Raw genomic sequence first — 25,688 nt, 5'->3', positions numbered from 1 at the left:
GGCCTGCAGGTTACATCAGACCTGAGCTGGACTCTCAACACCACAGCAACAGTGAAAAATGCCCAGCAAAGGCTTTATTTCTATCTCAGGAAAGCTGGCATGAATCATCGCCGTCTCACCCAGGCCTACAGAGGACTTGTAGAGAGCATCCTCACCACAGGCATCACTGTCTGGTACGGGACCACCACACAGGCAGAGAGGAAGGCTCTGCAAAGGGTCACAAAGCCTCCTTCCATGTACTCTCTGTACACAACAACGCTGCTGAAAAAGAGCAGAGAATAATCAGGGACTCACACCATCCAGCTCACTCTCTGCTCAGACACAACAGAGCGGACAGCATCATCACACACAGAACAACAGCAGCTTTTCAACAGCTTCTTCCCTGCAACTGTCAGACTGATGGCAAGCAAAAGACACTGAACACTTAAAAGAACACAGCACTACTTTACCTCATTTCAAATGTACGATGGGATAAACAGTTCAGTTGGATAACTCTATTTCCACCTGGGATTAATTTAGTTTCTCTGATTCTGATTGCAGGACACCCAAACAAAACACGCAATAAGAGGCTCTAATGTAAGCGTCCTGTTAATGTTGGCGGCGTCAGTTACACAATGGACCCAGAGGCAGCACAACAGAGGCAGCAGTGCACAGGCAGGAATGCGTTTCCGACACCACTTCATAAGAATGGGACGGACGAAACTTCAGTATCTTCGATGTACTATTGCTGTGTGATTTTTATTACTATTACTGAAGGCTACTCGCCACCGAGCTAACATTGTTAGCTTGTTCATAGACTGCAGACTGTTAAGCCGTTTCTAAATATTCAAGTATGCGAGTTCGTACTCGCGTTGTCAGGACTTTGTGAGTTAACACGGGAGACCTAACTTCCCGGACTTTTTAAAGAAAAAATCTTTTTATATCATGAATACTACTAGAAGATTGCTCCACTCTTTGCTTGATCTCTACTTTCCTTTATTTGCTGTTTCTACCTTTTAAAAATGTGACTTGACCTAGAGAGCTCTGCACAACAATTCCAGTGTGGATGGACTGTTGTGCATTTCCTGTCCTGTGCGCAAATGGCAAATACAAATCTTGAATCTTGACAGAGGTTTTTAATAGTATTCCATCTTAACTTTCACGATTTAGCCAGTGAATGGCTCTCAACCTACCCAACCGCACACCAACTGTGACAATTTCTAACAGACCTTTATATCAAAGACATATTGATTTTATTTCAGCTGCATCTCTTTAGATAAATTCCTGCTCTGCTTCTAGAAAGAAACACATGTAAAACCTTAGCTTGTGCTATATTTTTTCTTACTTGGTTCCTTACTAAGTCTACTTATTTCTGACTTGGTAATTTGTGCTACTCTTATTGTATTGATCAACAAAACTGGACAGTTAATACAGGAAATTCATTAAACTGTAAAAAACAAACAAACAAACAAAACGTTTACATCCTTCCAACCAAGAGAACGATACTAATTTACTAATACTAATCCTCAAGTTTAGCAGGTTAACAACAGTCAGCATGATGCAGTTTTATTGAACATACAAAAGTGAACATCAACACATGAACACACAGCCAAATATAATCATCAAAGTGCTGTTTCCAAAAACAACAGAAACACGATGCAAAACCAAAGCAGATAGAAACAAACTGATGGCAATGATTAGTGTCGTTTGATTAAAATGGAAATGTGGTACATCTTTAAATACATACTGTCTGCTGATTGGATTCACATAACAACACAACAAATGAGGAGCAAAAGGAAGCGAGCATTTAAAACCAATCAAAACAAATTAAATCAAATATACAAAGAACGAAACGTGTTCACATGTTCGCAGTGGCCAAGCTTGAAATCAGTGCAAACAGCAGAAAGTGACAAAATTCAAAACTAACATCCCGTGACTCAACAGCACATTCACAGTTGACAATAACACGGACACATTTGTCTTGAAATTATAAAGCAAAAATCTCTTTTTTAAAAATATTCCCTTCATACCTTAATATTTCCTCTGTAAATACAGACAAAGAGTCCGTGTGAAAATGACCTGGGTGTACTTACATACTTTTACAGCTGTAACAACTATGTTTGTGTCTCTGTCTGAGTGGACTTTGGACATTAGACAAATGGTTACAAAGTCGCGTTAAGCTTCTTATTAAGATCATTTCTTTTTAACTTATTTTGCGATTTCACTAAACTTTGTGAAGCAGGAGGAATGTAACTGCAGTCTTTCATTTAAAATCTGAATAAAGGACACAAAGTAAATCCTCGAAAAGCCTTTTAGTCATCAGGACTGGATGTGTCCTGGCAAACCCCGAAATTCCAGGTTGACAGAAATGATAGTGAAATGATATCCTTCCTTTGTATTCTCAAATATATTTAACAAGACTTTGCACGTCTTTAGAAAACAAATGATCTGAAGAACCCTTGCACTTCTTTAAAAACATTAGAAGCAGTTAAAGGCTTTAGCAGCAACAATCTGCAAAGATGAGAGACACACTGAGCCTTCGTTAAGGTTATTATTGCTTTATATCAGCTGGAGAAGAAATGTTCTGGCTTATAAAAAAGAAGAAATCAAATGTGTCTCCTTGTACGCCTCTGAACTGCCCTCAGAGCAGCTGGTACTTTCTGAAAGACCCAGTCCCCACTTACACTTATTCATCTGCAGAGTGCACTGGATTCTCTTCAGTTTCTAAAAACCTTGAAAGACACTTCACTTTCATTTTCATTTTTGTGAGTGGATGAAGTTGCAGGAAGGCAAATCTTTCAGTTAGCACAGTTGATAAGAGGAGATTGTGTTGGTGTGGCCAAAGTGTTTCCTCTGTTTTCAATTTGGTCTCGCTTCATGTCCGACTTGGCTGACACGGCTGCTGAGTTTCAGCTGCAGACCCGCTCTCATCCCAGTGATGACCATTCAAAGGTCAGAAACAGAAGCTGCTGCACAGCGTGAGCGGTCAAACAGGGACTTCTTCTTAGAGACTCCAGGTTTAGAAATGTTTCATCATATTACATATAAAGAGGAGGAAAACAGCATTCCTGCCTTTATCCAAATGTTTTACCTTTTTAAAGCTTAATTTGAGGAAAGAAAAACTTTCTTTTGTATATTTCCAAAACTGCTCTGAGGAGCCAGACTTGAAGAACTTTCCCTCGGTCGAGTGGATTTCACGAGGTTTTTGAAGAGGGTTCTAACTTGTTTTTGATCTATAAACATTTTCAGCAGATCAGCGAAGTTTAACTTCCTGTGTGTTTTAAAGTAATGTTACATGACTGCACCCAGATAAAGGGGACTTCATTTCATGTTTCAGATTGATTTGGCACAAACATGTTTTCTTTGAAACCCATAACAACCCAAGTTCACTGCAGCTCCCATTGGTCTGCTCCATTACACTTACACACCTAGTTTAATGTACAGTTACTTTATGCAGACCCAGAGTCTGTTAAGTCTTTCTCACCTCGCTCTAATGCAAACAAGTTAAGCTTCCTTGAATATAAAGCTGTTAGTTTTAAAACGGTCCATAGCGACATCCTGTGGATCAGCCAGAATTCCCTGCACCTCTAACTGAAATTTATTTATTAACCTTTATTTAACCAGGAAGATCCCATTGAGATTAAAAACCTCTTTTTCAAGGGAGACCTGGCCAAGATAGGAAATGTAACTGGAAAAAAAACCCACACAAACTTAAACTAGGAATGAAGTGAGAAATTATTTAAAACACAAATATGGCTCGTTACTGGACTTTAAAATAATAGATTTAAGATTGAGCAATCAAACGCTGCCTCAAACAAACGTTTCATCTCTGTTGAGGATTCAAACTAACAGCGGCTGCTGTGGGATTTGAGCTGGATGAGAGACAAAGCAGAGAAACTGCAAAGTGACTTCCAGCTGCCGTCTGTGCTCAGTTCATCCAGGCGTAGGCATACAGGCCGTTCTTCCTCCACAGATCACACTGAGGAGAGGTGTAGTTACTGTCCACCTCAAGGATGTCGGACAAGAAAGCAATGGCTGATGGGTACTCGGACCACTTTGTCTCCACCTTACCTGCAAGGAGTAAAGAGAAACAGTGTAACTTGAAGGCACAAAAGTATCAAGGCGGGAGGTGGACGAGGTCAAATCCCCTCGTCCAGCACACAGTCTAGTGTACAGTATGTTTTCCTTTTTAAATCTGCATCTGGCCAGTTCCTTATCCTTTTTGGCTGCCTCTGAAAGTGATATGCAAAAAGGAAATTAGTGGAGTCAACGTGTGTCCCGCTCCCTTTGTAGCCATCTGTCACCACCGTTGTATCAGCCACTCTTGTGAGGGTGTGCTTGGGTCTCAGTAGTGGACGTTATATCCATCAGAATTTCAGATGAACCCACATCTCTGTGTGTCCGACCATTTACTGTCCACCAGTGTGCTAAGGGGTGAGCGATATAACCTCAAAATCATGTCAATATCTGGAGAAAACGTGTGATAACAACTGATGATATAGAAAAAGAAAATACTCGAAGCTCTCCTTTACCATCATTTAACTGGATCCATCATTTCAACCCAGCATTTGCTCTTCGTGTCATATGGAGTGCGACTAGCAAGTGAATTAGTTTGAGTCATTTTTTAACTTTTCAGTCACCACCTGCTTGTGTCTCCCACCTTTGGTGAGAACAGTTTTCATGGATATTTTTCAAAGCGTTGTGCTTTGCTGGAGGTTGTTGGAGTAGCTTCGGTTTTACTAAATCAATCATTGGACACGTGGTATGACACGCCTGGGTTTTTCTTGTTGTAGTCCACACTGAAAAATATAAACACATGGTGTGCTTGTAGCAATGATGTGACAATATGACACTTTCATGTAAAATTGTGCACAATATGATACGGCACAGTCTGCAGCACACGCACACAGCCGATGGGTAAAAGCCATGTGCTGGCAATCAGCCACAAACAGGCTTTAACCCTTCAAAGCAAGCAAGTGGATCAGCTACACAAAATCTCACCACCTTACATTTGTTACAAAACGGCAAACTATCGACGGAGTCCAAAATCTTTGGGAGCCAGCCTCAAATTGCCATCGGTGTAATGCAGTTTCATTTTCAGCATTGGAGGCTGCTGCTTAATAAAGACACGCCGTGATGACATGAATTTCAATGTACAAAGGCAAAGAAAAAAACAAAACACGTCACACTAATACACTGAGTCATCAAATGAGAAATCCAAGGTAGTTCCTTATGAGCCCTTCATAAGGCTAAAAGTCTTTTACATCACATTTTTCGATGGATGAGGATTGTTTCTGCTGAATTTGTTCAAAGTACCTCCTGAGCTATAAGTTAACTCACAGGTACTCTGAACAAAGGAACATCAGCAAGCTCCGAGCACTGCTTAACAAAGGGCACAGAGGTCAGCTGATAGAGATGTGCAGAAGGAGAAACACCATTTAGTGTTAGGAACCTGCTTTTATCTCGGATGCTAAGAGCAACCCTATTCTCTTATTGTTCTCTTCTGCTCCTTAGAGGAATTTTAGGGGTCATTTTCTGGTCCTGAGTGGCAGCAGTGAGATGGGCGAGCAGCACAAACACTGATGTGTAATACAAATACAAAAAGACGGGTTCTTGCCATCATCACATCACATCTGATAAAGTAGGGTTTGCTCACTTTGATTTTTTTTAAAACACAAAGTGTAGCACCTCAGTTAACTGTTTTTATTTCTCTTCTTCTGATTGGCTGCACCTCGCAAACAGAAGGTTTAGGCAGGTGGCATTTTGTTCATTCTCAAGCACAGAGATATCTGAACTTGTCTATTAGCCTGAAGTTTTGGCTCACAGCAATTACTTGCAAAGACTTATTTGAAGCCCTGAATCCACTATTTTAACTCCACACACACAATAACTTCTCTTATCTATGATTTACAAACAGCCCTCACCTGTTTTGGCAAAGCTGACGAGATTGCGTGTGATGAGATCCTGAAAGCGCCGGTCCTTATCGGAGAGAGGTTTCCCTAAAATGAACTCCAGCCCTCCAAAGAACGCCACGGCATCCAGACAGTGGAAGGAGAAGCGGCTGGGGAATGGCAGCAGGTCGCTGGACGTGTTGACAGGTCCGGATGGCGTGTGCCTCACCACGTAGCGATACACCGGACTTTTGAGAGCAGCTGAGAAATGGTTACAAAAGAGCTTATTAGACTGTCAAAAATGACAGAAAACCAAATGTATCCTGCTGTAAATGTTCCACTTTCTATCTTCATAAACACAAAAGAAAACAAATCCTGCAGTTGCAGCATCAATGCCTCTTTATTAATTGTTGTTATTAAAATTACTCTTGTCACCTGAAGAAAAAGAATCTTCAACCAAATGTCAAATGTGAAAAACACTTTTGACATTTGTTTCAAACACTTACGACAAAAGAAACTTTGAATTACGCAAGCATTGCTGACATTACACAGGTGGAAGCGACCTCACATCTTTTTTATGATTTCTTTGCTTCCACAGTGTCAGAAAACTGAAAATGTCTGCAATAGTCTCTTGAAGCCAAAGGCAAAGTCACCACATTCTTTTTACCATCATTCCTCAATATAATGAGAAATAAATGTACCAACACACTAAAGCGAATACGAGTGGAATGTTTGAGTCGTGGACTTTAAAAGTAACTTAAATGGAAAAATAGTTTTAGATTACCCATCTGTCCTCTGGCTTATTAATTAATTGGGCCTTTGTTGAAGCGACTCTAGTTTGGATTTATATTTTAATGCTTGACATTCACGAATACGATCAAACGTTTAGTACGCAAGTCTGGGGGGGAGTTTTCACTGGAGTGTTCAAATTACACATTTTTTGGGAGATTATTTTAGCAGCAATTCGATGTGTCTGCAAAACCTCTGATGCAAGTCAGCGAGGATGGAAGACCAGCTGGATAGAAGTTCCCTCCAGAGATCCGAACTATATGCAAAAAAAGTTGATCTTTGACATCCAATGACATCTCATACTTTTTGTTCTTTCTCGACACTCATGACAGGATGAAATAAAAAGCTTAGCTACACTGTTGCTGATCCCTCACTTGTGAAATCTTGGGGCAGCAGTCCAAACCTTCCTGAAAAGCAGCAAAGATTTAAAACAGCTGGAACTGTGAAATATTCATGTTTTTAAAGCTAAAACTTCAAATTGCCTGCATGTGACACATTTAGGGGCTAAAGTTAAGTTCTTGTACTCCAGTTTCCTCCCTTAATCCAAAGACGTGCATGTTAGCTTAACTAGCTAACAAGGCTGTGAGAGTGAACGGCCATCTGTGAAGGACCCAGCTTCTCACCCTGTGACATCCTAGACAGAAGTGTCATTCATCACTTCAGAGATCATGTCTCCACTGCTCTACAGTCCAGTGGCGTTACATCCCGTAACGTAAGGCTTAGACGCAGTTGCTCAGCATAGGAAACCCATTCCATGAACTGTTCTTCAGCTAATCTGACGAGCACATGAAGTTTGGAGGTCTGTAGTGATTGGCTCTGCAGAAAGTTAACAACCTCTGCACATCCACTCGAAGATTTCATGTGGTCTTCCACTGTGTTATAATACCACTAAAGGTTGACTGGAAATTTCCTGACTGGGCTTATTGCACAGGTGGTGTATTATCGTGGTACCATGCACAGGTGTATGCACCTGTGGCCACGGAGGTGATTAGACCACCTGAACCTTCAGGGATTTGGTTGGGTGACTGAATACTTTTGGCAAATTAGGGCGTGTGAAAATTGTTGGAAAATAAGTATATAGCAACAAAAAATGTTAATATGCAATGAAAGTGTAATGTGAGTACATACAGTCGGTATATTTCTGTTCTAAGAAACATAAAACCTACCTAACTGTGTTTTTTTGGTGTTACGTACATTTTTAGAGTCAAATGTTATTTGAAAAGCTTTTTTCTATTATTTCAGCCACAAGCAATGTTTCATTTCTTGCTGAAACCAACATGTAGGTTCCTTTTGAATCTCCCATTTATCAGTCATTTCGAGCCCAGATTGACTGTGACTCAGCAAGAGATGAAAAAAAAGACAAAAAAACAAACAAAAAAAACCAAGCTGCACAAGATAAAAAACCCAATGAAGCAAGTGGAAGAAAAATCACCCAGGATGCCCTGCAGTCGCCTCACACAACAGCTAAATGTCACTTTACTCAGAGTTTCACCGCTGACACCAAACCTACACGAAGCACAATGGTGCCATACTGCAAAGGAAGGAAGGGGGCTTGCTACTGTGAAAAGAAAACGACTTGTAACATATATTTGTGTTACATTATACTAATATGTCGGAGATCACTTCACTTTTGGTATCAGCAGAGAAAAACACTCAGCTTTTGTCGCTCTCACTAAGAACCAATAAATATATCAGAAAGTATTATAAAGTAAAGATTACAAAGCAAAGAAACAAAGAAAGCAAATAACTTCTGTTCTCAGATACTTTTACTGTAATATTTAGATTTTCTTCTACTCAACTACATGTCAGAGTAGGGTTGCTCTGGGTGATGGATCAATATTATCAATATGAGGTACTGTATATGTTACACTTTGATAAAGTTTAATATAGCCACATCTTTGCTTCTAAATGAATGTGTGTGGGGATCCATCATCATCATCTCCAAACTAGAATAAATGAAAAGACAGTGTGCTGCAAGAGGGCAGCTACCAGGGCCATGGCCAAGACTAAAGCTGAGCACTGCAGCCAAGGAAAGGTAGACAGCTTTTACTTCCTCTGCCTCTTACAATAAGGGTATAAACCAGTATGCTGACTAAGCGTGCTGACTGAATCTTGACTGATGTGGTGATTGGTTAGAGCAGTGGTTCCCAAACTTTTTTTGCTGGGCCCCCCTTTGTTTTACAGAAAAATGTTTGCCCCCCGCGTCCGTGATTTAAACAGCCCAGCGCTGCTCCCGACGAAGGGAAAACCAATTCTGCAGGGAGACCTACCTCGGCACTTGTGCAGGTGAAGCCAAAGGGCAGACATGCTTCACCATATTTTCTAGTCTTTGGCTTAGAATGAAGTTGGTTTGGAAACATATTCAGCGATGCTTCATCTCCTGCTTTGCGTTTCTGTAGGCGCCTGTGCTAGCAGTGTCCAAGCGTTTTGTTCCCCCCTCCCCCCCCTTTCATCCTGCACCCCCCCTGCCATGGCTCTGCACCCCCCCTAGGGGGCGGGCCCCACACTTTGGGAAGGTCTGGGTTAGAGAGACTCAACTCTAATCCCCCACATATACTGGTTAGAGTGGAGACAAAGTGAAGCCTAAGATGGAAATTGGGTGTTGTGAAATAACAATTCAGTCAGAAATTGGTCAAACTTTATTCAACCAGTTGCAGTAACCATGGTGAGGCCTCCACTTCAAAACACTTAGATGATCCACCCTGCTGGTTTTCCAGCTGCCACTTAATCATCACTGAGCACTGCACATCTGGGTTAAAGCTCTTATTATGGGAGAACCTATTATCAATTTTATTATTATAATCATGATATTATTCAGTGATCCATGAGTTTACCTGCAGCCCTCTGGGCCAGGTCGTTGTTGGGACAGGTGACCCTGATGTCAGACACCATGGTGGTATAGGACCTCTCTGGGCAGCGGTCTTTGGTTGGACACCAGGCTGAAGATGGATACAGCCGCAACGCCTCCTTGACGAGACCGTCGCCGAATGACTTAAGTTTAGCTGAGAGGAAAACGACACAGACATATACAGTCCACACATAATATGTTATCATGTGAAGTGCTTACACAGATTTTCCTGTTTAAACTCAGTTTCAGTCCCTGGCATCATACGTCAGTGAGCAGGATGCAATCAAACAGAACAGTGGCCTGAACTATGAAACTGGATTTGGGCTTAGTGAGGTAAAGCCTAGTTTTCAGTGTCAAGAGCGTGGTTGACTTCTTAATGGGCTACACTGTCATGGTACTTTATAGAGCACACCTAACCTTATTTTCTAAAATCTTTTTCCTCCACGCTAATAATTTTACCTGATCAGGTAAAAAATATACAGTAAAAAAACCTTGAATGTTAAGCACATGGCAACAGTAAGGAGGAAGAACTCCTTTTTAACAAGTAGAGACAGTAGAAAGCCTGAGTCTGCTTTAAGGCCCAATATCTTACTAATATTTTAGGAAATTTCTTTCAGTCTGTTTGTTCTTTGCCTATCCTGACAACCTTTCATGTGATCATGTGATTCACATCTTTTAGATGTGTTGCTAGGAAACCCAGAGTGTAAGTGAGACTGACCTTGTTTGAATGAATGATTCTCATATTTAGGATAAAGGTTCTGTTACCAGCGTTTCCCTGAAGCCCCAGTCACACAGACCTAGAGAGGGGGCGTGGCTAATCACTACGCAAAATTCTGTATTCCATGAGTAGCTGCTGGAGACGCCCAGCAGTAGCAAGGTGAAATGGATTCCTGAGAAGTATACGATGCTCAAAATTTCCTTGGTTGCAGGTTGCAGCCATAGGGTACTCTATGGCAGCGGGCCCCAACCTTTTTTGCGCCACGGACCGGTTTAATGTCAGACAATATTTTCACAGACCGGCCATTAAGGTGCAACAAAATACAACAAAATAAAATGATATGACCGAGACAAAAACTGTGGTATTTTGTAAATATAATAATAAACGCGAATTCACTGTGTAATTGTGTAACTTTATTAGCAGCGTCCTCCTGAAATGCGCCAACAACACTGAGAGTAACATCCTCCTCTCTGCACCTTAATGCTCTCTGGTCGCTATGGTAACGCGTAAATATTTCTTTCAAAACAAGACACACAGCTTCATCACGGGAAAAGACCCTGAAAACCATAAATTTCACACTGGAGCCTCAACTCTTGCGGCCCGGTACCAAATGACTCACGGACCGGTACCAGACTGTGTCCCGGGGGTTGGGGACCGCTGCTCTATGGTGCAACCAATACACACACACAGGCATGTTTATTGGGCCATGTTTGTAAAGATATTGATTCATTAATGATTCAAATATTCTCAATCAAATTCCCAAGCCTCCTGTGACTTCATTCAACCATCACTACAAACTACAAAGCACTAACCCTGATCTTGGTCTAATTCCCTGAAGCCAAGTGGCTACAATCTCTGAGAGAATCCTTGATCGTGGCTCAAGAGTTGGGAGTTCGCCTTGTAATCGGAAGGTTGCCGGTTCGAGCCCCGGCTTGGACAGTCTCGGTCGTTGTGTCCTTGGGCAAGACACTTCACCCGTTGCCTACTGGTGGTGGTCAGAGGGCCAGGTGGCACCAGTGTCCGGCGGCCTCGCCTCTGTCAGTGCGCCCCAGGGTGGCTGTGGCTACAATGTAGCTGCTATCACCAATGGGTGGATGACTGGTTGTGTAAAGCGCTTTGGGGTCCTTAGGGACTAGAAAAGCGCTATACAAATACAGGCCATGTACCATTTTACCATAGCAGTCATTTCTTCCAGCACAGTGGCTCCATGGTTGCTTGCATGCGATAAATTTAGAAGACGTCTACAAAAAAAAACCTGGGTTACACCCCCTTTAAAGCCGTTACCTGTTACGAACCACGTGTAGTCCCCCCAGGTCCACTCGGAGATGTTTGTAGATGGAGGACTGTGGAGGAAACACAGCACTGAAGTGGAGACTCATCTCAGCACAAGCTGAATGTGGAGAAACGGAAGCAGGTGAACTCACGCGAAGTCAGCCTCTTGCTCTGTTGTTCCGACAAGGAAAGGGACGTCACTGTGCTCTCCTTTCTTCTCCCACAGCTCAAAAGGGGGCGCTTTGAGGACGTAGCCGTCCACTACTGCAACCGGGCCGATGGATTTCCCTTTGGTGGGGAGGTCAGTCATCTCATCTGCTGCCCAGGAGGGGTACTCCTGCCATGGGATGGCCTAGGAATACATGCTTGTTGTTTTTAGCATAAGATTCAAGACGAAGGAAACAAACTTATATTCATCTTAATGGTTCTTTTGGACAGGAGAGGAGCACAATGTATGTAAAGACGACTGGTCCACAGTGAGTTTAGGTTTCGCTTTCATAAAACACGACTATTTTTTAATTTGTATTTAACAGAATTACGGGGTAAAATAAGACGGAAACTGCTCTTTTTCCAGTCTCCTGAGTGGCATCTTGAATCACTTACTTTGACATTTTAAAAACCTAATAACAGTAACCTGCAGTCTGATGACTGTCACAGTTTTAAAAGTTCAGCTGTCATCATCATTTCATGACATACATTATTCATAATTCCTCCCGGGGTCATCGTCATGTTGAAATGAAGCTCTTCATGTACCTACAGGTTCTCTTCTCATCAGAGGATCCTCAGTTTAATGAAGCTCAGTGGTGTTTGAGGGAAAGCTGCCTGTAATCATGGCTGCAAATTATATTTAGTGTCCCATTTATTCATCAACTGCATAGGAAAATTAGAGATGTCCAGGTCTTTTGGCACCTGGACGTGACATTATGAGCCATCAAAATGAAAAATGTAATTTTAATTTTGATCAAAATGTCAGAACCGTTTGGATAGATGAGCTACGAATGAGATATTTCCTGATATCTTTAGACATTAAGGAGAATATTACAGAAATTAACGTTTTTCTGTTATTAGATTTTTTATTACTGTGATAGCTTCGTTGCCTTTCACAGATTTTTTACAGCAAGGCTCTCCAGTTAGGATGGATTGTCTGCCTCCTCCTCCCCCTACCTGCAGGACCTGTCCGATAGAGAGGCGCCTCAGGCAGGCCAGATCTCCGCAGCCCGTCTTATTCAGGAACGCCAGGTTGTCCACCTCGGCTTGTTCCAGGGTCGCATTGTAAATGTACGAGCCGCTCATGTCCACTGCTGCATGAAAGAGACCCTTGGCTAATGGTGACATCATCAGGGTCCACACTGACGTTCCACCTTTAGGAGAGCAAAGTACAAAAATGGGAGCAGCAGCTGGTTGCAGGTGATGGAGCGGTTCTACTGGTTTGCCTTATTATTAAATACATAGACAACATAGCAAGCACCTGCACGTTCAAACTCTCCCAAAAGATGTGAAGTGTACACTTATGTTTTCAGGACTTTTAGGAGCAAGTAATTATCTTTCATGTGGTTGTGGAAGAATTTTGGCCCACTCTTGTTTACAGATCGCTTCAGTTCATTGAGGTTTGTGGCATTCTGCAGTTCTTATTAGGTTCTGTGATAGCATTTCCATCAGGCTGCACTGCAAAAGGCATTTTGAAATTTCTGGTATGAACATAGTCATAAATTGCTGATTTGTGCATCTGCACCATTCACACACAGATTGGTGCATATACCGTATGTTTCGGACCATAAGGTGCACCGGATTATAACCTAATCTCATATTGTGGATGGATTATCTCAGTTGTTCTCCTCACTGAAGTTTGGTCCGTTTACAGCATCCTAACCATTGGGAACCCTCACGTTAACTTTTATCGAGTCGAAAGAGTTAACGTTCCACCTCCACTGTGTTTATGTTATGCTAACATAGCTGTGTCGCTAGCGATCACGTAGCACATCCTTATATACCAGCTAGCCCAACTTCAGTGACCCTACAAACGTCACTGCTGTTTAGTTTTCTGTCTTCATTTATGTTGGAAGTGATAGCAGAGCTGTACGTTTGAATTTTTTCAGAAATCTCTCAGTCAGAACATGCTATATCATGTTTAGGTGGAAACCAGCGAGCTAACTTCCTGCTAACTTCTAACTCCGTTAAATGCCTGGATGTTAAACTTAATTGTTACACCTGGTAAAGCAGCAACGCTGATGATTTTATTAAAGATGAAAGAATTTAGACAGTTTTTAACTCTCAGTGATGCTGCAGGGTTCGTTTGACTTTGGGCCCTGAAGAAGATGGAGTTTAGGACACTGATTACTCCGCGAGGCACCTGACGATGCTCCAACAATCCATCAAGCGCAGTGTTGCCAACTTAGCGACTTTGTCGCTATATTTAGCGAGTTTTCAGACCCCCTTAGCGACTTTTTTTCTAAAACGCAACTAGCGACAAATCTGGCGACTTTTAGGACAACCAATAGCGATTTTCCTTCCTGAGGAGTTGGCAACACTGATCAAGCGGTGCGGCTTCGTAGCTTACCAAAGTCGCACTAAAACATTTTTGACAGATTTTTGAGCGCCGTGTAGCACATAAAATCAGTTCGAGGTCAGTAAGCACAACCAGAATTCATACATAAGGCACTCTGTAGATTATTGAGAAAATTAAAGGATTTTAAGTGCGCCTTATAGTGCGGAAAATACGTTACCGCAGTTAGTAAATTGTTCTAGAGCTCTTGTTCAGTGGTTTGCTGCCGTTTTCCCTTCTAAAAAGGCCATTTTGTTCAATATTTTTCTAATTCTTCTGTCACAAACTTCGTGAAGCCAACTGAGTCTGAAGTGTAGCTCTTTGGTGTTCTACAGTTTCTCTGAGCTTTGGCAGAGGGTTTGACCCAGGGATAAATTTGCTGGGGTGCTAAGACTCTGACACTGGTAACATCCGCCTGAATACTCCAAACCAGTAAACTGCCACAGCTTCTGTTTTTATAGATACTTTAGCAATGATCAGTTAATCAAGGGCATTTCATTAGCATCACCTAGCTGCCAGTTAGCCTCTTCAATCAAATTTAAGCAGTGACCATGTACTTCCACAGGACTCTAATGTCTACCACTGCAGACGGTTTGATTATCGCCCTGTTTAAATGATATGGTCATAAGGTATACAAAGTATACTTGCTACTGCCATTAATACAATATAATACTGTGGAAAACACTGGCGCCACACCCATCTCTTTTTATCAGTTTTTTGTTTTTACTTCAAATGACAGTTTTCTTTATGTCAGTATACACTGCGTTCATTCGCAGTACAATACTGACCAAAATACTACCAGCACATCAGTGCTTAACATGATTTGTCTTTTAAATAACTGTTATACGACTCTGGCAGTGTCTTTAATGCTTCTGTAGATTTGATCAAATCGCTGTAACTGCTTTGGGCATTCACTATAAATAACTTTAATGTGCACATTCTCTACTAGCAAGTGAGTTACTGCTGTAACTTCGAAAACACAAGTGAGTGTTATATTTTATAATCACAACACCACATGACAGATCTAATCTGTGTTCCTGTTAATATATTTTATCTCTTCTTTTAATTAGATCGAATCTTTTCTAGGACACAGACATAAAACATTCAATCCTTTAGGGTAAGTTTGAGACTGCATGTGTCACAGCATGTCCCGATGACACTTTTAATGATTTTTTTAAATACTGTTTATACCTGAGCTCTGTCCAAATATGGTAACTTTGCCAGGATCTCCTCCAAACACATGGATGTTCTTCTGAACCCACTTCAGAGCTGCGATCTGATCCAGGAAGCCATAATTCCCTGCAGAGGAGGGAAGGGGAGAGTTGAGAAGAGATCGATTAGTCAGGTTTTGATGCAGCCTTTTTTCTGATGTCCTATTTTCTCAATCAGAAACCAGCTTTCTGTGGTGTTCTGGCAGCATGAACTAAATTTAACTCATCTCAAGCTGAGGGAGCGAGGAAATGGGGCAGGGGATGATTACAACTATTAAAAATGAGCAGTGATAGTGAAGAGGACAGAGAGGAGGCTCTGGAATGCCGAAAAGGAGTCGTGTGCCCTGCCATCACACCATCGTGTCACGCAAGGCTCTGTCACATCAAGGTCACAGTGGGCTTATTCGGGTTGCGTAACAGAAATGACCCACTTGACTCACAGCGCAAAAATGCAAACAAGCAGGAGGAAGCCTAGGAAAGAGCTCCATTTATAAAGATCGCATTAGCATTCATTAAGTATACACATCTTAATGGAAGGCTATGGACTTCTCAGCATTCCCTCTAACTGGGAGCACAATGTAAACACCATAAATATTAAAAGGGTCGGTTTAAGTGGTAAATGGCTTGTAAGAAAATACACTACAGCCATTAGAACTTCTTTAACTCCACACGATGCACTGCAGCGACCTAACAGAAGCCGTTAAAAGCTCCCTGCAAGTGTCACTACTTCTGAAACTCCACGACGCTAATTAGGGTCTTTAACTGAGCATGTAAAAAGGTTTGTTTGTTCAAATTCGGCTGCATTTTATTCCACTTTATTTGTTTAGTAAATGGCTCATGGTTCACCTCTGAGGGAACCAAACAATAATGAGAACGGGCCTGAAGACGGAGCGCAAGCTGTGTCTCGGTTCCACATCGCATGCCAGCTGCGTACGCTAACCGTGTGGTCGATGGTGACAGGGAAAGGCTTTGTAGTTTAGAGGCTGTTAGCCAGACTGTGTGAGCGATGGAGTGGTTTTAAAACGTCATTAGTAAGCACAGACAGCAGAGTGAATGAGGTGAAAGTACCACTCTGACCAAGTGGACAGACTTGTCATGTGTTGCTGTTGGTAAACTCACACTCTCCATCTCTTTGTGTTCTCATCAGTCTGCTGTCACAAAAGCACCGAAATGACCCGATCTAGCTTTCCAAGTCAGTCGGACAGATATCTGATTTAAATATGTTGATTCGTATAATCTATCACGCATCATATTTCAGTGTTACCTCAAAATTCTAATATTCAGATCTTTGTTACGTGTTATAAATACCCAACGTTTGGTCATCTCACTGCAGGCTTCTCAATTCAGTTTTATTTATATAGCGCCGAATCACAACAGTTACTTCAAGCCACTTTGCGAGGCAAAGACAGTACAATGATACACGTTCCATTTTTATAGTTTCAGATTATATTTAAAGTCGATGAATAATTATCAGCTACACCTTTATATTCTACTCTTGGTCTCCTTAAGTTACTTTGACAGGTCAAATAATTTTTACTCATCTTAAACTGGAGATTTGTGCATTTTGAAAATACTGGAATAAGCTCGTATTTTCAGGCTCATTTATCAAATATGGAGTTTTGGGCTGCGAAAAGAAAACATGACCACTTATACCTAGAACTGCAGAGGATGTCATCTTTACCCCACAGAAATTATTGCAAAACCATTACTATGGCATGCTGGGTTGCCTAGCAACACGCCCGTTTACACAACAACACAAGGCTGCTCTTCCTTTCACAGCTAGCAACAGCTGATTGATAAATGAATTTAAGGCAGCGTAGCTAGGTAAAATATGAATAATTAATGCCGGGCTGAGGATGCAGAGCAGAGCGGGCAGTGTGTGACCAAGCGTGTGGAAAACCAAGCAGGTTGCTGTCTGTACAGAGCAGCAGGGGAACGTAGCTAAACTGAGCAGGGAGCCCAGACTGTGGAGAACTGATATGATGCTTAAAAACGAAGTGAAATCCACAGCCCAGTAGCCAAGGTTTCAGGACTGTGCGGAGCGCTCAGGCAGAGGTGGACAAGATAATGAACTTGGACTGATCTACTATTACAATATTTTTTTAACCTCTGGGTGGTCTTGGGTCGATTTGTGCCATTTTTCATTGTTCGTATACACGCCATTTGCACTGTGGTGAACGGAATATAGCCAACTTTCCCAAAAAAAAGTCTGGTTACATATATTTCAAAATTCCAGTCTGACTCCCTTAAATTAGCTTCAGTGGCTGAGCTACAGATAAACTTACACTATTGGTCCTAGTGGTCGATTTGTGCCCCATTGAAACCCATTATAAACGCTATTTCCCATTCCACGGTCATTACAACCAAATAATGGGCCATCTTCCGAATGTTGGTGGTACTCGGGAGTCCGGGCCTTGGAATTGTATCTTTTGGGAAATATTTGATTTCTTTGTTTTTTGGGGCTAAAAAAACAGTGCGGCCATGTGACGAAACCGGGATATAAAGGGTTAAAATCCGCGAAATGTAATTAAAACTTGATATGAATATTTCAAGGAGAAGTAGGTCTAAAAGATTGGCTAATTTAAAGTGGAAAAAAATATTAATATATAGATATTTTATGGCACTTTTCATGGCGTGGTCGATTTGTGGCTCTAAGCCCAATAGTGTATGCATTTTTCTAGGACCCCCCAGAGGTTAAATGCATTTCTATGATTTTGTATTGAGCTGCAAGGTCGAGTTTAAAATTTAGGCAATAGCTGTTCAGTCTATTTCACAGCAGTCTGTTTTTATACCGTCTATATTTCAGTGCAAATAATGCCAAACTTAATTTTCAACTTTTCATAAAGTTCTTCTTCTGTAAGAACTACATTTTTTCAGAAGTGTTAGCTGTTGTGTTATCACTTTATTCTAATGTCACTGTACTGGGCTGCGACCCAGTACTTGTATTTCTGACTTTACAATTTGATATATTGTTCATAGTTTTGGTTTCCTTTAGTTCTTAGTGATTATAGTCCTTCCTCTCTTTGTGTTTATCTTCGCCTGTGTTAGTCTCTGTTCCCGTGTCTACTCTGTACTTTTCCCGTGTCCCACGGCTGCGTATTGTGTCGTGTTTCCTGTTTTACTTTGAAGGTCTGTGTCTTATGTCAGTGTATTCTGCTTTGCTTCCTCCCTGTGTCGTAATGTTTATGGAGGATCAGCTGTGTCTCCCTCCTGTACGCCATTTCCTCGTTTCTCTCTGTGTATATATAGTTTGTGTTACCCCCGGATTACCTCTGCTCTCCATCCCGTTTCCAGGTTTTCAAGTTTCTTGTTTCTAGTTTCAGGTGTTATTCCATGCTTAGTTTTTCCCAGTTTAGGTTTTCTTAGCTTTCCCTGTTCCACCTGTTTGTAGTTTGGTAGCAGCCAAAATAAAGACTCACTTTTTGTCATTATCCGTTCTGGTCTCCGTTTGCCTGCACTTGGGTCCACGCTCCGCTCATATCCTGACAATTTGCCTCGCAGATCGTGACATCTAATCTGTGTCGTAGCTTCATTTTAGGTCACTGATATTACAGATCATTGAAAAAACTAATAAAAGGTATGAAAAGCCAGTGGGCGGGGCTTGTGCGCTGACATAATTGTGGTGCTGAGATCTCTGTCACTGACAACATACAGAGGCAAACGTAGGAAAAGCTTGTTTAGTGTGAAGCCTTTAGGCTCACAGGGGAGAGTTGTGTGCACAGTGACCTCATTATTTGAGACATTAATCATGTCAAAATCCATTGCAACAGGTTACATAAGGGTCAGAAAATTGGAAGAGTTGAACAGGTCTCCTTTAACCTTTCCTGATATCTAACAAATGTCTTACAGAACATGTATATTCATTAGCTTGTTTCAGTTAAGGCTTCAGGCTACAAATATCATGCAGCCAGTTGTTTGCAGGCTGCAGTAAAACACTCCACATTCGTCCTGCTGTGCATCACCGACTAACCTGAGGTGTTTCTTGGAGAACCTTCTCTCAGCATCTGTAGGGCGAGAAAGCCAAAGGCATTGAGTCTGTAGTTGAAGCTGACGTAAACCACTTTTGTGTCGGCGGCGAGCTTCTCCGTAGGCGAGTATCCCTTCTCTCCTCCGCTGAGCATGTGCAGGTATCCTCCGTGGATCCACACCATGACGGGAAGCTTGGCGTCAGGCTGCAGGGTGGGGGTCCAAACGTTGATGAACAGGCAGTCCTCCTGGCCCATCACCTTCCCCGTGCTCGACAAGGGCCTCACCTGAGGACACATGCTGCGAAAGTGGCCCGCATCGATAACCCCACTCTTGCATACCGGTTCAACTGGAGGAGCCCAGCGCAGGCCACCAACAGGTGGAGCAGCGTAGGACATGCCTTTAAAGGAGTAGGCTCCATTTTTCTACAAAGAAAAGATTAAAACTGTCAGAGCATACTTGTTGTACTTTCCTGAAGATCTGAGTTTTGGAGGAGGATCCCAGGACCCACTGCACTGTGGTGGATTTTTGTGTGATATGTATAACTATGTAACTATATACACAGGGCTCTAGAGTGCGACCAATTTGGTCACAAATGTGACCAAATTTTTCAGTGGTGCGACTAAAAAAAAACATTTGGTTGCACCTGTGCGACCAAATGTTCGGGTAGCAAAAAAAAAAAATAAATCTGCAACCTTCCCTGTGGTCAACAACAGACACACATTATGCCCCTATCGTGGACTAAACCAATCAGAGATAGTAAGGGGCGGGACCTCTCTGATTGGCCGTGGTCCAGTTGAAAGTGCAGGTGGAAGTGGGAGGTGAGTAGCTTGAATAAAGCGATATCAATTCATTAAATCCTGAATCGACTTTTAAATATAACTGTGTTTTGCCAGAAACGCCAGATTCTCAGATTAAAGCTCACAAAACTATTTCAACAACAAACAGCAAATGAGAGCAGGTACACGGACTCCACACAAAGACGTAAACACAGAGCGGACCCGACGCATCAGAATCAACTTTGTCTTTTGGCCCGTAGACGGACACGCTGTCGGAGCTTAGCGATCCTGATGCGTCCGGTCCGCGCTGTGATTACGTCTTTTTGCGCTGATTCTGAGCTGCAGGTTTTGTCTCTCCAGCCAAAATTCACTGAGCCAGCAGCAAAAGAAGCAGCAAACTGCGCTTCACATTTGATCAATGTCGTCATGAATTTTGCTGTTTTGCTTCCACGACTATTAAAATCACACTTTATGCACAGCTAGCTCTCTCTATCTCTCTCTGTACTTCAAGAACAGTTTCCGTCTCCAATCTCTGTTTTCTGTATTATTCATTCGCTTATTACCCACCAGTCTACCGTTGTTTACAGCGCTGTGGCTGCTGTCTTTTTCTTTTCTTTTTTTCACTTAAATGACCTCGGACAAGAAAGCCCATTTTTTTCTGTTGTTCAATATTGAAGAAATTTAAACTTTATATGCAGAACATTGTAGAATCTTTTTAAGGTTATCTGCTATAAAAAGCCAGACCAGGAAAATCTCCTTCATGTTTTCTGTGTTTTATTCTCAGTTACTTTCACACAAAGGCATCTGCTGTGATGTTCACAATTCTGATGAAGTCAGTACTGATAAATGATCAGAATTATAATATTTCTGACTGTCTGAGGCTAAGTTGAATCGAATCGGGACTTTGAAAACCGGAATCGAATGGATTATAGAAATCAGTGATGATACCCAGCCCTAGTGAGCAGCCTAGGCACGACAGAAGTGGATGTAGCTGTAATAGGAAAAGAACTATTGCTAACTTTTCTGTTAAGTTAAGGCCTGATCCTTCTGAAATTCATAGCCAGTGCTCTGACACGGTGTCATCAATCTTTGAATGCTGAAAAAGCACAGTGTATCCAGAAAAACACATTATATTATATAAATTATTATAAAATTTGTGTGCGCCTAACTTTTGTGCCGGTAAGCCTAACTTTTTAAAGTTAGGCTGGCCGCTACCTGACCCCTGCAGCTGTGTTTGGATGGGTGGGAAAGTTACCCAGCAGCAGGGGGCGGGGATACTGGTCCCTATATATTAGATGACCAGAGGACACCCCCAGCTCGTTTTTCCCCTCTGCTGTTTCTCTCTGTCCGTCTCTGTGTTGCTCTTTTGTCTGTGCTTAAGGCTGTACACCCCGGGGTTTTGCTTTGCTTGCTTTCTGCTATGTATTCTCTTGCTAAATGTCTGTATGTATTTTTCCTGCTGTTCATATGATTCATTGTATTAAACTCTGTTCCAAGAATTCTACTCTTTTCCAGAGCATCTTTTTAACTCATTCACTGCCAGCCATTGGCAGTGAATGAGTTAAACCCATTGACTCATTCACTGCAATTGACGGCTATAGACGTCAATGGCAGTGAATGAGTTAAGTGTCTTGATTTTAATTGGATCTAAAAGGGTTGGATCTCCACATCGTTGGTGGGAGAAGGTTATCAGGATGGCTTCAAAATTTGCGACCACAGCACCAGTGCAGGGTCTGAGACCCGGTTCTGGATTTCACCCCAATACTCGAAGCTGATCCGGGTGCTGTTGTCTAGAATATAGACGTCTGTGTGTCCCTGACCCACCATCAAACAGTCAGGCTGATGTTCCTTTACTGCTTTTAAGCAGTTTATTAAACAAACTTCTTCTTTTTTTTTTGAGAAACATAAAAAAATACTCAGTGTGCGAAAATGATCATTAAAAATAACTGAGCTGAGCGCTGACTGCATGAAACTCATCCTGCAGCAGCCAGCTCGTGTTCACAGAAAAAAAGACACAAATTCGATCACGAGCTCTACTTTGTTATTTCTGCAGATGAAGCACAAATCTTGTGTGTTGCAGCATCCTGGGGAAGTGAAAGCAAGGCTAAGCTCGGTTAACGATTACATTTGGTACAGGATTACAGTTACAGACTTCAGGAAATGAGGGTTAAATGAATTAAAAAGTAGTTTTTGAAAAGTGGTTGCAATACATCTTAGATCTGATATTATGAAGAGTACAAACTCACATATCTTCCTCTAAAGTCGCCACAGTCAGTTGACACCTGGGCGAGTCCCGGTGGCAGCGTCTGGGCTATGTAACCCAGGTAGGCGGCCAGAGCGAGCAGAGCGAGCACGCCGAGGCAGATGAGGAAGATGCAGCGTTTGGACAGGACCAGGAAGGGGCTGATGTAGTGTCTGTGACGCACATACTGCACCTCCTCCTCATCCTCCTCCTGTACCAAGTAGCGGTACTCGGTCCTCTCTGGAACCTCGAATGCATCCTCATTCATCTTCACTCTGGGTCAGGAAACGGAAAATGATAATGACTTCACCTCAGACCAGATCAGATCTCGTCTGCATGAGGGGGACACGGGAATTATGGTCCGTCCAAAATGCATGTTTACAGGTTAGACATCACCAAAACACACTCCTCACACATCAGGAAGATTTCTATCTGATGCTTCCAGCACCACAGTCACTGGGATGATATTAGTCATGTAATGAGCAGTGCCTGCTGTATAACAAATATGTGCTTTAGTTCTCCACAAAAAATAAAGAGCAGCTTGATCAGAAGCCTTTAATTGAGTTTCGCTCAAAACCAGCTGTTGTATATCTTCTATATAAAGTAGCTCCGGTCCAGCTGACCCAACATCTCTGCAGAGAACTTCTGAAACATTCTTCCAGGCTTTTGTCAAGCTCTTGATTTAGAACCTGATTACGAAGTTACCCATCGGGGTGGATGACATTCTTAGCTTTAAAAAACATTTCTAAACTTTTTGTTTATACCCTCACTCTCACTGCCTCATAAACAAGCTGAAGCCTCCATTTATGGCTCTAAAAATGAGACTCCCATGTAAAAATACCCGACTATAAAGCACTACAGAGAAAGTTTACAGCCTGCTACAAAAATACAAACTGTTTATTCTGTTCACAGCAGCTGTAAACGAGGTAAACGAGGTCATTGAACTGGAACTCGCTGTTTGTGCTGCTGGTGCCCGTTGGAGCCTTTTAATGTAATTATCAGACTGATCTGCTGTGTGGTACAGACAACCCAAGACATCTGTACTTCGGTTGTGGTCAGTGTTTTATTAGTCTGTCACTCAGCACTTACAGTATTCAAGCACAGTTTATGGCTGGAGCTTGCTAATCAGGGTAGTTAACATTCAATGCCACTCAATTTTATTTATATTTTAGCGCCAAATCACAACAAAAGTCGCCTCAAGGCATGAATCGATAACTTGGCAGTCCATGCTTTCATCCAATTAAGACTCCAAATAACTGAAAAAAATAAAAACACACATGAAGGGTGGAGCTTAAAACTTGGAAGCCAGAAACAAATGAGTGATGTCACAGTGGCCCCAATCCTTCTTTTATGTACAGTCTATGCATACATCAGGGTCAGCAGCTGTGCTACAGAGGGAACAGCTGATTTTACTGATATGCAGTGTGAATTGTGGCACCTTGTGTATTGTTCTTTGTGTCCCGCTGCGAATTCTAACCAATCTGTTCAGTTTACCTCAGGACCAGCTGTACAACGTTCCCTCCACATTCCCCCCATTCCACATTTGTTCCCACCAGTTTACAAAATAACAAGAAACATCAGGAAGAAATGTGCCGATGAACAGAACTACTTCTACACAAACTCCAAAATGACCAACAGACAGAACAGACAGCAGCTGGAGTTGACTGAAATGCAGAATACAGACTGCTCAAATCAAAAATAAGATTTTATATCCATCAAAACTTTGTTATCGCCGGTATTTTTCATACGTTCAAATAATGAGAAGAACTTCTACTTTGTGACAGGCTTCTAGTAACAACAGTCTAGTAAGTGCCTAAAGACACGATAACAACTTGGTTTGACTGGTTGAAGTGAAAATGAGTGAAAAAGCAGCCAATTCCCAAAGAAACACGCGAAAGCCTCGAGAAGTACTGCTGAACATTAAACAAACACGAAACAGAAGAATATGAAGACATGAGGAGCGGCTGTCCGACACCACCGCAGACGTGTGCCGAAAATACAAACACACAAAACGGGAAAACGAAAAAAACTGTGCGGGAACAATAACCGGACGTACCAGCAATAAATCAGAGCTGCCAACAGGTTACAGCGACTTCAACGTGTAGGCTCAGCGTTTCAGCTGCTCGGGTCACAGATTTCTCTCACAATTAACCCAAAAAGAAGACGAGAAGCTAAAAGAGCGAAATCGTTTTGTCTGACGTTAATATGCTGTCAGCGCTTTTCGCCACAATGCACTTTTCCCTCAGCTGCAAACAAGTTGTTCAAATGTTACAAACAACTTGTTGGGCTGAAATCTGTCAAACTTGTTTCTCAGGATTAAGCCTCAAACAACATTCGTGTCACAGGTTAGATCCTGCAATCAGTTTTCAGCAGTGACTTTTATGCATCCCTGTTTTTTTTAATCCGGGTACAAAGTGTCACAGTGACATAAATAACGCATAAAAACAAAACCCTTTATGGCAGTCGATGACTTTTGGGCATAACACCGTTCCTGCCCTCAATCTAAACTTCCTCTCGCTCGACAGATTTATTACTAACGCCTCAGATAACTGCAGAAGAAATTAACATTGCAGTTTCTTAACTTACCATGTCCTATAAACTGCCAAAGAACGCAAGAAAGCACAAACTCTCCAAAAACCTCAACAGTTGACGCGTTTAGTTCTCCAGTGGGCGGAGCGCGGACATGCATGGACATTTAAAGGGACACGAAACTTAGAATATACGGGAAAATAAATAAATAAATGAATAAATAAAATGATTTAAAAATCGGCCCTGATTAGCTAATCACAATGGTTAAACTAACATACACCTCAAACTCCGTCTGTGGATTTCCACATCATCACACAGGTGTTTGTTAATAGGATCGTTTCTGATTACTAGTGCGGGCCAGCAATACCATGTGTAACTGTATTAAATGCAGTAATATATTACAGTAACATACCAGGTATAGAAGGTTAACCATCAAACCATGCTTTTTTCTTCTGCCTGACTTGTGCTACAACCAGACCATTTCAGTTTCTGTGCACGGACGAGGAAAATGGATATTATATGTATTTTTATTGCACACAAAAAAAGAAAGACGAGACTGCAGTGGAGAAACGCAAACTGTGTACAGGACAGAAAGAATTGCATGATTTACTAACACAACTTCAGTAAAGCGTGTGAGTTATCATTGTTCATGTGCTGTTTATGTTTTTAGAATAGTTTTTGTTCCCTAAGGAAATACATTAATTTTTCTTGTATTTTGATTAGTGGAGATGTAATATCGCTTGGACTCCATAGGATTTTAAGTGGGCCACAGCACTCTTGACTTTGGGAATGGCTGATTTAAAGTATAATAAGAAAGTTTGTCTCTATGTGCCAATTATCAGGACACAAAAAAAGGATCCAGTGCATCACAAAGATTATACCCTAAGTGTCTGAAAAAGAATAATTTATACAGTGAGGTTTA

General features: G+C 41.8%; 1 protein-coding gene across 1 annotated transcript; it reads right to left on the bottom strand.

The window, feature by feature from the left end:
* Positions 1 to 1,529: 1,529 nt before the first annotated feature.
* On the bottom strand, positions 1,530 to 24,903 carry LOC146719235 (uncharacterized). The gene is made up of 10 exons (XM_085461925.1): positions 24,824 to 24,903; positions 22,242 to 22,512; positions 19,221 to 19,641; positions 15,231 to 15,338; positions 12,662 to 12,858; positions 11,650 to 11,849; positions 11,510 to 11,568; positions 9,494 to 9,661; positions 5,904 to 6,131; positions 1,530 to 4,050 (listed from the first exon to the last, which is right to left on the bottom strand). Exons 2-10 carry the CDS (start codon positions 22,503 to 22,505, stop codon positions 3,908 to 3,910), a joined length of 1,788 nt encoding a protein of 595 aa, XP_085318051.1. The 5' UTR covers positions 22,506 to 22,512; positions 24,824 to 24,903; the 3' UTR covers positions 1,530 to 3,907.
* Positions 24,904 to 25,688: the final 785 nt, after the last annotated feature.

The sequence above is a fragment of the Copadichromis virginalis genome, linkage group LG1 (assembly GCF_057382275.1).
Source record: "Copadichromis virginalis isolate Kocher_CV1m ecotype Utaka linkage group LG1, C_Virginalis_male_GT1.1, whole genome shotgun sequence".
Lineage (NCBI taxonomy): Eukaryota > Metazoa > Chordata > Actinopteri > Cichliformes > Cichlidae > Copadichromis > Copadichromis virginalis.
This window is presented reverse-complemented; position numbering and strand designations above follow the sequence as displayed.